The sequence below is a fragment of the Candoia aspera genome, chromosome 3 (genome assembly GCF_035149785.1).
Source record: "Candoia aspera isolate rCanAsp1 chromosome 3, rCanAsp1.hap2, whole genome shotgun sequence".
NCBI lineage: Eukaryota > Metazoa > Chordata > Lepidosauria > Squamata > Boidae > Candoia > Candoia aspera.
In genome coordinates, this window is record NC_086155.1 from 190,398,084 (window position 1) to 190,413,228 (window position 15,145).

The 15,145-nt window shown below is 38.4% G+C and overlaps 1 protein-coding gene across 3 annotated transcripts in view; it reads right to left on the reverse strand.

The window, feature by feature from the left end:
• Positions 1-15,145, reverse strand: part of ANGPT1 (angiopoietin 1) — a 148,756-nt gene that overhangs the window by 36,695 nt on the left and 96,916 nt on the right. For 2 of the 3 annotated variants that reach the window (XM_063300268.1, XM_063300269.1), the window contains 2 exons: positions 13,035-13,151; positions 8,999-9,100 (listed from right to left, as the gene is read on the reverse strand). In XM_063300268.1, the coding sequence (XP_063156338.1) occupies positions 8,999-9,100; positions 13,035-13,151 (219 nt within the window). Of the gene's footprint in view, positions 1-8,998; positions 9,101-13,034; positions 13,163-15,145 lie in introns of all 3 variants that reach the window. The other variant, XM_063300267.1, reaches the window with a different exon arrangement.

Genomic DNA, 15,145 nt, shown 5'->3' on the forward strand with positions numbered 1-15,145 from the left:
TTCATATTTTTTTTTCTTCCATCACAGAAGAAAAAAATGTCTTGCTGTCTTGCTAGCACAATTTGTGTTGCTCTGTGTTGATACAATAATTTAATCTGATATCTCATTACCATGATTTTTTAAATTGAAATTCCAGTATGGAATAAGGACCAGATAGCAAACTGAAATGCTATTCTTTGATTCAGCTGCCCAGCAGGATCCATTTAGGGCCAATCAAGCTTCTCCTTATTAGCAAAATCATAGTCACAATAACCCAAAACAACAACATAATTAGGGACACAGGTCAGCAACAGAAAGATTTCAGCAGTGGCAACACTAAGACTTTGCAGGGTTAATGTTAACAATGGAAGGAAAACACTATGGAAGGTACAGAAGTGTTTTATTAGATTTGGCAAAATTTATAAGGATATCCTATTTGAACCACATTTCTCCCGAATCATTAAACAGTGCTCTCTCTTACTTTATTTACTTCATCTGATAGTGTTCATAGGAAGCTCTGAGGTTTTTAATGGAAAAGAAAACAAAATTAAAACCAGATATAGCATATCCCATGGACATGTTTCAAAACCATTGCATGAAACAACTAATAAGTCAGCCCTAGCCACTCACCCCCACTTCAGGCAAGCCTATCTTTTGAGAAACTATAAAGAATAAACAAGGGAACCCTCAAGCTTTAGACAGAAATTATAGAACTGCTTTTCAACATTTGGAGGGGGAGGAGAATCATTTTATTCATTATAGGGCATTGATTCTTTAATTCACCATTAATATCCCAACTTTAAAAAGTTGTTTCAAACTAGTCTGTGACTAATTTCTAGGAAGAAATGATAGAAACAGAGGAGGAGAGAGGGAGGGGGAGATCCAAACAACCAAATAGCCCAAATAAAAATATGGAAACATAGACAGAAATTAATCCTAAAAAGCCTTGTAGAATAAAAACAGTGTAGACTTAAAACCATCGCCCACTTTTCAGACATGTTGCGGCCTGAAGAAATAGAGAAGACAATTTGGCCAAGTTTCATTCTTCCTTGTATCAGAAGACAACAATCTAGCTGGAGGACCCTAAGCTAGCTGATCCATCAACACAGCACTGTTCGTTAGCTATCTTTTCTTGTTTCTCTATATTTGCTATATGGTATTTCAACTATGTATATTGAAATTGAATAAAGTGCTTATTTTAAAAAAAAGCACACAGCACTGATTGATTGGATTCTTTTATTGCCCCAATTGTGCAACTGTCAGGAGTTTTCCAACAATGGACAGCAATTCTTGCCTATCTTGCCACCTCTGCACAGCCTGTCCTACAAGGAAGGAAGCCGCAAGTGAAAACTACCGCGGATCTTCTTTTTCAGCATTCCGAAGCAGCCGGTCTCAAATAATGCAGAGATTTGATAACATTTATCATTTTGAAAGCAACATTCTCAGAAGTGAGCAGGGCAAGGATAAACAAGTAGATAAAGACATGGACAAAACAAAACAAAACAAACAAGCCCAAAGCCCAGTTTGAACTCATGCACATTTAATTAATATTATATTCTGTTATTTAATATTAACATGATTATGTATTGAGGAACTTTATTTTTCCGTTATATTTTAAAGTGTGATGTAACCTTTTAAGGTGCTGGACAGGAAAGTGGGAGGCCTAAGTTCCCACTTGACTCTGGAGCTCACTTTGGTCTAGTGATTCTCCCTTTCAACCCACCTACCTCATGGGAGGTAAGACTAAAAATGTCAAGATGGCAGCTGTGACCATATGATCCAAGCTACACCTCTTTTGTGTTATGTATGCAATGCATGTAAAAAAGGATCACACCATCAAGGACATCATTTTGATTTTTGGACCCCCCATTTGCAGATACCCTTGCTCACAGGATTGTTGTCAGAAGGAATATAAATGCAATGATAAATACATCATAAACCACCGAATTCTTAGAGTTCCAAGCTTTTCTGGCAGTGTAATGTAATAAGGAATGACATGAGGCTACAAATCTGTTCCTGAGCTATAAAAGGGTATGAAGATTTGAGGCAGATCTGGGATGCCACATGACCTGGATCTAGTTAAATGTAGTAAGCTGATCCTTGTATTTCATCAGTAATCCAACAGAGTTTATATCAAATGTAATGGCAAAGGGATAACTATATTAATCAGCTCACTTTTTTTTGCAGAGTTGAACTCTCTTCTCCTTTCTGATTAGGGGAGGCCATCATGTGGGGGCTATTTAAAACACATTTCTGGGGCCCAATTGAAATGCTGAAGGGCAGGCAATCAAAAGACATATAACCACATGTCAACGCAATTCCTGAAACAGATGTTATCCAGCAACATTTACAGAGGGAGGATATGATTCTAGATAGCACTGTGTGTTCCAAACAGAACCAAGCTCAGGCTAAGGAAGGGTATTTAACTATGAATGCAGTAGCAGAAAACAAACTGTAAAGCAATTAAACACAAATGTACATGGTGGCTTTTGGTTCCCTGTCGGGGGTAAGTAGAAAGGAGCTAGAGTGTTTTACATTTATGATAGGAATGGGGTGGGAAAAGATTTGTTCAGGGTGCATTTTAGTGCAGGCTTACCCACGTTACATTCTACAAACTTACACACAAATCCAAATCAAGGAATATGGCATTATCTGCAGCTTTTAAGATGCAATTTGCTCCTGGAAAACATATGTGGTGAAAACTAACAGACAAAAAGCACATTATATAAGGAGAGAATAACTAAATGCATGCATGAGAGCGGTGTATGGTCCAAAAAGTTAAGATGATGGACACAATGGTCCAGTCAAAGTTCTGCCTGTTTTTTATTTGCATTGCATGTGTGAGACAGATAAAACAAACAGAGCTTCAATTGCACTGTTGATGCCTCCATCTTGACTTTTTGAATATATCCCATGGAAACCCCTGTATGAGAGAAAAGCACCCAGAAAATTCACATGTTGGGGGAAAAGACACCAAAGTGCATTTTATTACAGGGAACTCTTTGCTGGAATTATATGTGTTGGGAGAATTGCATGGAAAATTACAAATATTTGAGGAACAATCTCGCTCTCTCTCTCTGTCTCTGTCTCTGTCTGTCTCTCTCTCTCTCTCTCTCTCTCCCTCTCTCCCTCCCTCTCTCTTTCTCTCTCCCTCATGTGATTTAAAAAGATCACAAAATGAAGAAATGGGACAACATGAACTGAAAAAAATGAGAAACAGAGTGATAGGTGTCCTCACCCTAGCTCTGAATTATGGTTTCTGATTCTAGAAACTGCAGCTTTTGCATCAAGGCCATTCAACTTCCTCTTTTCATTCTAATTCTAAACACTGAGGAAAAGGATGTTTTGTGGCTGATGAATATTACCAGTCTCTCCAAACAACTGATTACTATTTCTCCTTTCTGTCTTTCACTAATATCCATGGGAATGGAGATGGACGTTCATATTAGCCTTAACCCTATGAGTATTTCAGATAGTATGGTAAAAGAATTTTCAGTTTCCTGATAGTTTAGTGGACACAATGGTAGAAAGGCAAACAAGAATGGGTAATCAGAGTTAATGAACATGGGATTATGCAGGCTGTTTTCCCTCTGAAAGCCTATGGGGCAGCAGAGTAGCTCTTGGATGGGGTGCGCGTTACAAATAAGGGAGAAGCTAAGATCTTGAAAGCTCTGGTAGGGAGGTTTGTGCTCACATTAAATATGTGCTAAAATGCTTGCTTAAGGAATTCTTTATTATCATTTCATATCTTCTGAACCGTGATTTACTTGGTGTGTTACAATAATTGTTTGTTAGCTACGTTAAACCCCATAAAAAATCATAGAACCTGAACAATTAAGTCTGTATTCCTTTAATGAAAACTCAGTGCCTAAAGCCACAGAAATTAATTCAGGAAGGAAAGTAACATCTTCCCAGCTTTGATTGCCAATAGTGGACATAATTTATCTACTTCTCAAATTGACTTTTGTTAATTCATTCAGCAATGAATTTGTTTTCTTGTAGAAAAGTGCATGCAGATATATCTAGGCAAATATCAACATTTGAAAATATGATGTGTGCATTTGCTACATTTGTTATAGAACTGGCTAACTAACTTCATTGGAATACCCATGAGTTTAGGATTGTGTGTGGGAGTGAAAAATGTACCTACACAGATTTAGAACAACAGTTGAAATGAATATAGTAAGCACCAGAAGAAATGGTGGACAATAATTGCATAGCTCTTTGAACTCCTCAAAGGACTTCATATATACAGGTAGTCCTCATTTAAAGATGGCAGTTTTGACTGGAATTGCAATTGCTAAGCGATGCGATCGTACAGTGTGACATCATGAGACTGTGCCACTTAGCAACAGCAATTCTGGCAGTCCTGGTTGTTGTTGTTAAATGAGGACTGTGTGGGTCATTAAGTGAGGACCTCACATGACCACTACTTCTGACTTCCTGCCAGCTCCCCTTTGACTTTGCTTGTGGGAAGCTGGCAGGGAAGGTCAGAACCCACAATCATGTGACCGCGGGGACTCTGCGATGGCCAGAACTCTGAGGACTGGTTATAACTCCTCCAACAGGAGGAGATAGGCAGGGATAAATTAGATAGATAAATAAATAAATAAAATAAAACTACCACTTATTCAGCACCATCGTGAGTTTGAACAGTTGCTGAACGAGTGGTTATTAAACAAGGACCACCTGTATTATATAATTGTAATTTTTACAACAGTTATGAGGTTGTCCTCCCCTCATAGGGCAAATGGGGAATTGAGAATGAGGAAGTGTGCTCACATAAAGCCAGCTAAAGATACAAATTGCTGCCAACCACATCGGCATCTTTTTTTCATAATTATACAGAAACAGTTTGCCACTGATTTTTCTGGGGTATATATTTTTTTAAAAAATTCCAGTGTAAATTATAGTGCTGAGATTTTCTCTTGGTGTTCTATCCTATTTGTGATTAGATTCCTGAGAGCAATATAGATGGCTACTGGAGGTGCCACCACCTGCTGTGAAATAAGGCCAATTACTTTGTTCATGTTACAGATAAGATTCCCAGTTTAGCAACTGCTCTCAACCGTTGCTGATTCTGATATAGTCATGGATACATCAGAATGGGGATACTTCAATCCAATGTACATATGGGAAGGATTTTTAGAAGGCATCTCAACTTACATGATGTTAAACATAGAGACTGACTTGAGTTGAGCTCAACTACTGGCAATTGCACAGACATATCCACATCATTTTCTTGGCAGCAATATGAAAGCAGTTTGCCATTGGTTTGCAGGGATTTTGTTTTATGCTTTAATCTATCCTGCAGAGACCATCTTCTCGGTGATCTCACATCCAAGTACTAATCACTCCAATCTGCTTAGGTTTTCTGGGATGAACCAAGGTTGGCTGCCACCTGCTGTTACATGCATATATTCATTTCTTGGTGGTTGTCAATGTCTGTGTCTCACAGGTAGGTTCATGGAATTATTTGCTATTATACCAATGTCCTATTGCTGCTATCATCATCATCATCATCATCATCATCGTCATCATCTTCGTTGTCGTCATCATCATCATCATCCTACACAAGGTTGGAAGAATACCCATTCTCTGTCAAATATACAATGATCTGAAGATTTTACCTCTCTTTCTAGATTTAATCACTTGTTTTTCTGGCAGGAGTCTTAGTGGGAATATTTGAATATCAAGACTGCAGCTTATATATGCTCTTTCCTATGTTTTCCCAGCTGTTAAGGTACTTACATAAATGTTCAATTGCACAACACCACATGAATATATAAGGCTAAGTTCTATAGTGAGAGAGATATAAGGTTTGTTTCTTTCTTCTTTTTTTCTGGATTTATTCCTCCCCCTTCCCTTCCCTTCCCTTTTTTTTTTTTTTTTTGCATAAAGAGCAACAAAAACATCAAAGCAAAAAAAAAAAAAAGCACCCCAGGTACTGCAGCTAGCCTGAGTGAAATAAATTATAGTAAATGAATTTCAGCTAGTCAGAGCCAGTTTGGTCTAGTGCAGGGGTTCTCAACCAGGCTAGAAACCAGGAGACTGTGAATTCTAGTCCTGCCTCAGGCATGAAAGCCAGCTGGGTGACTTTGGGCCAGTCCCTCTCTCTCAGCCCATGATGTCAGGCTTGGGTAACAAGCCAATCAGTTAATTCCTGTCCCAACCAATGAATCAATATTTGGTTGATCCAAAAAAGGCAGACCCTGCACTTACAGGAAAAACACTAGGAAGGGGGGGGGGATGAATTTCTGCTAGTAAAGGCAATTTTAACAACATGAAGTTGCTTGATTATGTGAAACATTTGTTTTAATAAAAAATACCCCTCAAGCTTTATATTTGATTCCATAAAAGTAAGATTTCCTGCTCTCCTTGCCATTCCCTTCTTGCAGGAGATTATTCTGGCATCCTAGTGTAGTTTATAGTGCTGGGATAACAGACCCAAGCCTACCCTACTTTATTTTTGAGCCCAGAGAACATTAGCTGGGTGCTGTTGGATTAATAATTACATGCAAAAAAAATTTTTCACTGAAAGCTTAATAATGAGAGTAGAATACATGCATATATTACAATAGAGAATTCTGAAAACATTCGTAGAAGACTTTTTTTAAAAAAAATGAGCCTATTGTTTCAAAAAAAGGCAGAGAGTATTTAATCAGGAATGATTTCTCACAAATTGAATAAGTGATTCGGTGTCAGCAGTTCTAGATGTCTAGAATCCCACAAACTCTTGTCTTTGACATAGTTTGCTTAAGTTGGTGGTGTTGTAGTCTAAAATATTTGAAGGGAATGAGCCTCCCTATATTAGAATTTCTCATATATTATCATTTCTATTTTGCCTCACATTGTGTCTTACATTTCACATTATTTCATATATGATACAGTGTATCAAAGGATTGATACAACAATGTGATCTTTTCTTGTCACATAGCTTAGGAAAAAATATAATTCTCCTCTTTTACACAGCACTTCTTAGCTTGGATATTATGATGAGGTGTGATGATCTTTCATAGGTAAAGGTAAAGGTTTCCCTTCACATTAAGTCCAGTCATGTCCGACTCTAGGGGGCGGTGCTCATCTCCATTTCAAAGCCGAAGAGCCAGCGTTTGTCCATAGACACTTCCATGGTCATGTGGCCGGCATGACTGAACGGAATGCTGTTATCTGCCCACCGAAGCGGTACCTATTAATCTACTCACATTTGCATGTTTTCAAACTGCTAGGTTGGCAGGAGCTGGGACTAGCAACGGGAGCTCACCCCGTCACGCGGATTCGAACCGCTGACCTTCCAATCGGCAAGCTCAGCAGCTCAGTGGTTTAACCCGCAGCGCCACCACATCCCCAATGATCTTTCATGCTTTACCCTATTTATTGCATTTGCTGAGAGAGCATCTCTGGGAAATTCAGGGTTACTATTTTTTGCATTATATTGATGGGGACCCAAGAGTAGAAGAGGTGAAATATTGCCCCAAACCACACAAAGAAGTAATATTATCCACTATATTCATCGATGACACCATAGATTCAGAATACATAATGAAACGTGATAAGGAATTACCTGGAGCACCAATGCCAAATTCACTCATTTCCCCAGAAAACTGCCAAATGATAAGCCTATTAGGCCACCATCACCTGAATCTGAGAAGTTTGAGCTGCCATCTTCAGAATCCAACTATGTTTAAGCCTAAGAACTGCAAATAGCTTTTGAATGTTATGCTGGGATTCAGATTTCAAATAGTAGCTGAGGCTATGATAAAGAAACAAATAAGGCAGAAACAAGACTAATTTTTTATTACATATGTTTAATAATTTCCCTCTTATATTGCTGTGGAAATACAGTGAGGGATCTAGGGGATTATGTAATGATTTGGTGCCACAGACTGTCAAAGAATTTCAGTCTAGAATTGACAGCAGAACCACAGTTTCTCCAATGTTGTTGGACCTACTGGTTGCTAAAATAGAAGTGGTCTCTTTAACCTCTAGCTAAGGTGGAGTAGTCTCACCAGCTAAACATTAACTCTAATAAACTCTATTAAATTTGTAGCTAAACCAATTATGAACTTGTGTGAATCTCCCTCTTGAGCTCCATTTGGAACTGTCCAGGGTGCTAGTTTGAATCTCAGCTCTTCTTGCTTTGAACCTAAGCCTTGCCTTGAACCTAAATAATTCTGAAACCTACATGGGCTGAGACACCCATACGGCATCTCCAGAACATAAATACAAGCTCTGCCTGACTGCACTTCAGTCTTGAATTTCTTCAGACTCAAGGTTGGGGTCAACATGATTGAACCATCCAGCAAGATAGCCCAAATTTTTATGTTCTTTAGGATAAATATATATCCGTGAGAGGATTCTAGTTTCTCCATAGCTTGCATTAATTTATTTAATTTAGTTTCTCCATAGCTTGCATTAATTTTTTCATATATCACTTAGTCCTAATTGTATTCGATTTTAGGGCAGTGCATAAAATACAGCTATCACTTCACAATTGACTGGGATTCAAAATAGCATGGAAGTTTATTTCAGTTATTCATAAGAAGTTTTAAGCAAACAATCGCCTTTCCCCATGTCCTCTGAAAGTTCCTCGCAGAGACAAAGAGGTCTGTAGATGGTCTCTCGTGAAGCACAGAGGCCTGCAATTCCTGGGTGGAACAGCTTTCTACTTTCTCACAGGGGAATTTGGATCTCAACCAATGTTAACATTTTTGTTATTATTACTCAGTGTGACACATTCTCTGGAAAAGAAGAATGGAAACCATGGACAAAGGCAATAGATACATCTCTAAATCCACAGGGGAAGAATGGAAGAAAGTTTCTAAATGAAGCAACTTTCTGAAGTATGATTCATATTAAAACAAATCAAGAAAGGAGTCTTGATGGCTATAATAAGCTTGAACCGCATGGTTACTTCTGGTTTATTGTTTAATGGCCATGTTCCCAGCACAAGCTATTGACACAGGGTTCAGCTTTGCTTCAAATTAAGAATAATGATAAAACAATGTCCCCATCTTACCATTTTGTATTCTTTCCAACTTTTTTGGAAATCTAGGCTCCCATCTTCTCGGTGTTGTATTACTGTCCAGCCTCCTCCTGCGGTCTCCATGTTGCAAAAAACCTAGGCATAAGAACGTAAATATATAAACATCTCTATGCTGACTTGTTTTGATTCACCCAACTCACTTTTCTACTGTCAGTAATAGCCAACACCATTCCCCAGGGAGACTTACTAGTAAGGTAAATAAGATGCTAACGTATAACTCCTGTCCCCACAATCCCCAAATCTAAAAGAAGAAGTAAGTGGAAAATAAAGGTTATATCCTTCAATAAAATAGAATAATGCACTTAGTTTTTACAGTTTTTATAGCCCATCAAGCATTATACAGTAATGAAATTCATAGATTAATTCTGTGAAACATTTAAAATTTTAAAATCCATTGCATCTAAGTTTAATGAATACCAAAGTACCTTTATGTTCAGATTTCCACCAGCACTCATAAAATTAACATTTTAAGATTTTGTTTTGTTTTGTTTTGTTTTGAAGCAGGGGAGGGGAACTTGTGCCCCTCCATATGATACTGACATACTTTTCTCAGCAACAGGAACGGTTATTACAAACAAATTATATTAGCAAATCTGAATGCCACTGCATTCTGAATGATTTTTAAGGGCAGTGAATTGTAACAGTCCCTACTATAGGGGACTGAAGGAGTGACTATCTGAAGGGTCCCCTGGTCCAAGTAAGGGCAAAGAAGACTTTGTACAAGATGGATTTGTTGCAAGGATGTCCTTCTATTTAGTAAAGTGCTGCTCCCAGCTCTACATTCTGTCAAAACTACATTGATTTCCAAACTATTTTTAAGCCAAATTATTAAATGCCAGTTTTGGCAATAGTGTCTGCTTCTTGGTGATTCCTATCCAACAGGTGTTCCAAAAAGAAAACTGTCCAATTGCATCCATAAGAGTACCTAGGTTAATGTATAAAAATATGTACTGAATACCACCACTACCACCACCACTACCACCACATCTACCCATCACTATTCCATGAGGCTTCAATTTCTGCTGTGCATTTCACAATAAATGGTTGAGGTTAAACTGAAATGTTCCTTTCAGATGCATGTATTTGGATGCTTACAGTCTAGCTTGGGCTCTCTTACTGTGATCATTTAAGAAAAGACCATGCTCTGCTGGCGTTTGCAGCAGGGTTAACAACAGGTCTAAAAGCTCATATCAATTCACCAATGGTCAGTATTTTCATGCAGGATCATAAAAGGGAACCAAATTTATGGCACTTGCTAATAGTATGATTGTTGCCATTACCCAATTCCTTTGACTGGTTTTCTTCAAATCAAGCTATTGTATCTTTCGCTGAATCCATTTGATGCCTTTCACCTGAAGATGAATGGTTAATAACTCTGTTGCTTGGTTGTTTCCATTACAAGACTTTGACTCCATTATGTGTCTTTGATACTGGCATGCACAGCCAAAGACTGCTGATTTTATTAGAGGATAGGCATTGTACAGTGCTCCAAAACTGTGAACTTTACTTCAGCAAGAAAGGACAAAAACCCAACAAGAAAAAGTTTGGCTCAGGACTTCCTTCCATAATGGTATTTGAGTACAAACTTTTGTCTACTGCCTGAGGGTTCACTGGTCTTGGATTTATAGCAGGCATTGTTAAGTAATGCGTGCATCATCAAGCTTCAGCAAAACACAAAGGCCAGTTTCTTATACATTTTTTCCAAATATTAAATCTTTATATTTTATGTATAAAGTATATGTTTCAATGATGCAAGAAGGAAGATATGTATTGCATTCTGTGAACTTGTCTTTCTTTATGACTGGGGTGGGGGAGTGGGATGGAAGCTGTACAGAGAATTTCTTGAGCTAAAATTAACAAATCATTTCCTAAATGAATTCTAAAGTTGTTGTTTTTTTTCCCCCATTTTGGGTGGATTTATAGATTATAAAAAAGAAAGAGAGAGTAAAAAAATTGCACAATGACAGTGAGATTCACACTGCTAAATTATTCGTTGTGTGGTCTGCTCATTTCCATAGCAATGGATTGGATAGCAACACCTGCCTCAGTAACAGGAGTGGCAGGGTGATTATAAATGTTAGCTTTCCATCTTTCAAGCCAGCAAATGTCCTTAACTGGCTCAGGTCCCAGACAAGGTCAAGGCATTCAGCCATTAAACACCTTTTAACACGTTTTGAGGTTGAAATCTGAGCACACACATTGAGGCACACAAGGAAACAGGCAGAATTTCACATTATTCTGCTTTTCTATCTGTTTTGACAATGGGTTGACTATTTCAGCTGTGCATGCTTATAAATTGATTTGGGAGAAGGGCTTCAGGCCTTGTGTGAGGATGATCACAGGACTAGGCATGTGTGCACGGTGGGATCAAAATTGGTAAGATGGTGGATGGAATGTTGCCATGCAAGTCCTTTCATACAGTATGTGCATCACAGCTGCATGCATGTCCAAAAGAGGCAGGATTTGCATCTGCCCTCTTGCTTCTTTTGACTCCCCAGATGCTTCTGCACAGCACACCTCTCCTTTTCATTGAAGCAGCCCCTCTTTTTTTTTTTCCAAGCTTCCCTGCCATCCTAGGGGGGAAAGGTTTGTGGCTGCTTTAAGAAGCTGATTTCCTAAAGGTGAGATGCTTTTCAAAACATATGGATTTTTTAAAAAATTGCCCAGAAGCCTGAAAAAAGGGACAGTTTTAATGAATAGCAATGAGATGCAATGTCATCTTCACCCAAGACTTGAAGTATTTCATTTGTGAATCATGGACAGCTCTACTGAGTACAGTTTGAACCATTACTATCCAATGGGTTCTGGCTTACTGTGACTCCCTGAGTTGATATGGCAGTTTGCATTAGTCCTTTAAAAGAAGGAAGTTCTTGTGTTATTGAAGATAAAATTATACTGAATATTTTAGTGTTTTTATATGAGTGGAAGGTGAGGACTGGGGAAGGCAATGGCAAACTGCCCCACTATAGTCTGCCAAGAAAACGTCGCAAGAACAGTGCCCCCCAAAGGGTCAGACATGACTCGGTGCTTGCACAAGGGACCTTTCACCTTTCACATGTCACATATGAGTGGTTGCTACACATGTTTCATTTAACATCATGGTAAGACTCTGGTCCGATGAGTACTGGTTGTATTGCTGGAATAGTGCAGAATAATAAGTCTGGAAGAAATCATTCTTTATCCTAGTCTCCAGAGATTTTCTTTTAGTCCACTTTATGGTTTGTTAGCTTTTTCTTACATAGAAATCTCTTCTGTACAAACAAAGCACATAACTGGATTGTAATGTGCATAGACCTAAGGCATGGAGCTTTTTTCGAATACAGCATTTGATTAATGTAAACAAGGACTTAAGAACATTTATGGGCAGGCTCTTCTTGAGAGTTCTTTGCCACCAAAAAAGATGGATAGATGGAACACAAGGCCAAATTCACCCTGAAGTCTAGGGTGAATTTAGAGTGAAAATCTAATCCTAGACTCTCTGTATCTGTGTGACTACAACTGTTGCATCTCATGTGACATTTTAGGAGTTTAAATAGATAAAATGGGTGCCCTAAGGATCTTTGGAACTTGATAGCTTAGCTCTTAAGTCTTGCCTCTTAAACTCCCCAAATTTATTTATTTATTTATTTATTTATTTAAAAAAACCTTTCCACCTTTGGGAGCCACAAAAGGAATGCTGGTGGTCTGCATTTTTCTACAGTACAGTAATCAGACATGTGATTTTTGAATCAACTTCATCTCTTTCTCTATAAGAGATGAGGTCTGTGCAGTTCCTCTCACCTGTTCTTCTCCTGCCATTTTTCCAGCTGACCTAGGACAGTGATAAAAAAAAGATGCTAGTTCTAGACAGGAAATACAGAGGAAGTCATGCCTGCCATATTCCCTGCAGCAGCAGCAGGAGTGAAAATCACAGTATCCAGTTTGCCAAAGGCCAATTCTAATTGCCTGAACTTTGCACAACATCGATTTGAATGAATTATTTTAAAAAGAAACACATACTTTTCTTTACCTTTTTAGGTTCTGATATGTTAGTAACATAAATTGTGTAGACGCCGCTTTTATTAAAACCAGCTTGGTACGCATCAGCGCAGTCTCTGAATGGTTTCTCTTCTTCCCTTTTTGTATTCTTTAGCAAAACTGCAAAACAGAAAATGAATATGATATTGACGTCTGCAATAATATCCCACAGCACATCTTTAACCAATAGTGGCATTCATTCCAGCGACAAAGTTAGCCAGCTTGGTTTTGCTGGCAATCTTCTATACTGCATATAACAGCGACTTGATGCAGAAATCAATAGCATAGTCTGAACAGAAGCTTCTCTGTTCCATTTCTACCTGGCAGGCATGGAAGCAGGAGCTGCATAAAAATGTGACTTGTCTGTTAATTGAGTTAAAGATATAGTTAAAGTTAAGCTAGATTAGGAGTGCACAAACCTTTTAAACTGAGAATTGTCTTGGGCCTTGAACTGATATACTATAGGCCATGCTTCAAAGTCAATGAGCTGCATATTAAACACAATTAATCTGACGATTTAACATGTATTTGATATTTTCTTCCTTCTGTTAAATTACAGATTACAGTGGCGGAAGTTGGCGTCAACCTTTGGAGAAACATTGGGGCCACTTCCAAACCTGTAGGAGGTCATCTGTAGACCCCAGGATCTCAGGCTGAAGATACTTGAACTAGTCATTACGTGGGGGACATAGACAGAAAAGCTATACCTTGAAAATTAAACCAACTGAATTCAGTGGAACTTACTTCTAAGAAAACATATATACTAGTAATGAAATCAATGCAGTTCATCACTCCTATATTTATTCAGTTATAGCCTTCTTCTAATGGTTATGAATCAAAGGCAACTTCTACCAGAAATGTTTTTTATAGCTCATGTTTGTCAAGAAAAGATTCTGTGTAAACTCAGCTAATACTTGCAGACCTAGCATTTAATGTACAGAAATCTAAATTAATCTCTTATTCCTCATAAATATCCCAGTAATTGCAATGAATTATGTAACTAGATCAAGAAACCTAAATATATTAGTTACACATAAGAAAGATGATTACATTACCAGCTCACCAGATACTCTTTCATCTTTATATCATGGGAAAAGTTGAGAAGGCAGCCTTTTTCATGGTGCTTTTTCTGAGTCACTAGTATATCCTGATGTGGGAAATTGTTTTGTAACTAGCAAACCTACTTTTTATCCTATATCAATATAGAATCAATATCAAAAGAGATTATGGAAATTTCTAGGCTTTTCCTTCACTTTAATTTTAATATTACATGTGGTACTTAACACTGTTCATTGTTAATTCAGATTACAGAGATTGTTAATACTTATGTAAAATCAATGTGGCATTTGTTAATACTTATGTAAAATCAATGTGGCATTTGTTAATACTTATGTAAAATCAAACGTTAAATGTGGCACAAACAAACAGAACTAAAAACAAGGAGAAAATCTATCTATGAGGTTGCTAAGAGCCAACACTGACTTGATGGCACCTAGTCAATCAATCAATCAATCAATCAATCAATCAATCTGGTAGTTGCTTTATGTTCTTATAGAGCAGATGCCAGTCTTTAGGATAGTTCTTTTGTATGACTTCTGAGCAATTTCTTTATTCTTCTTCTTAGTGTTTTTCCTGCGCTATGGCAGGGTCTGCTTGTCGGCATATCCGTCTCCATTTGGCTTGATCCAAGGCATCTCCAGGGGTGACGTTCACGCATTCCATGTCCTCCTTAATGCGGTCCATCCACCGTTTCTGGGGTCTACTGCTGGGCCACCGGCCGCCAGGGTCCAGGCGCATGGCTGTTCTCATCATCAAGTCTTCTTTGCCATGTACGACGTGTCCATACCATCTAAGCCTTCCTTCCCTTAGTTTTGCCATGATTGGCGCGACTCCCAGTCGTCGTCAGACGCCATCGTTAATGGTCTGGTTGAATCACGTTAGTCCAAGGCACCATCAGACCATTCACATTTCCATCATGTGCAGGGCCTGCTCGTGCTTTGCTGTTGCTGGCCAGCACCCCGGTGCATAGAGGGTGACTGGGTGCACTACCGTTCCATAGACCTTTGACTTGAGGCATTTTGAGCAATTTCTTTACCAACCCAA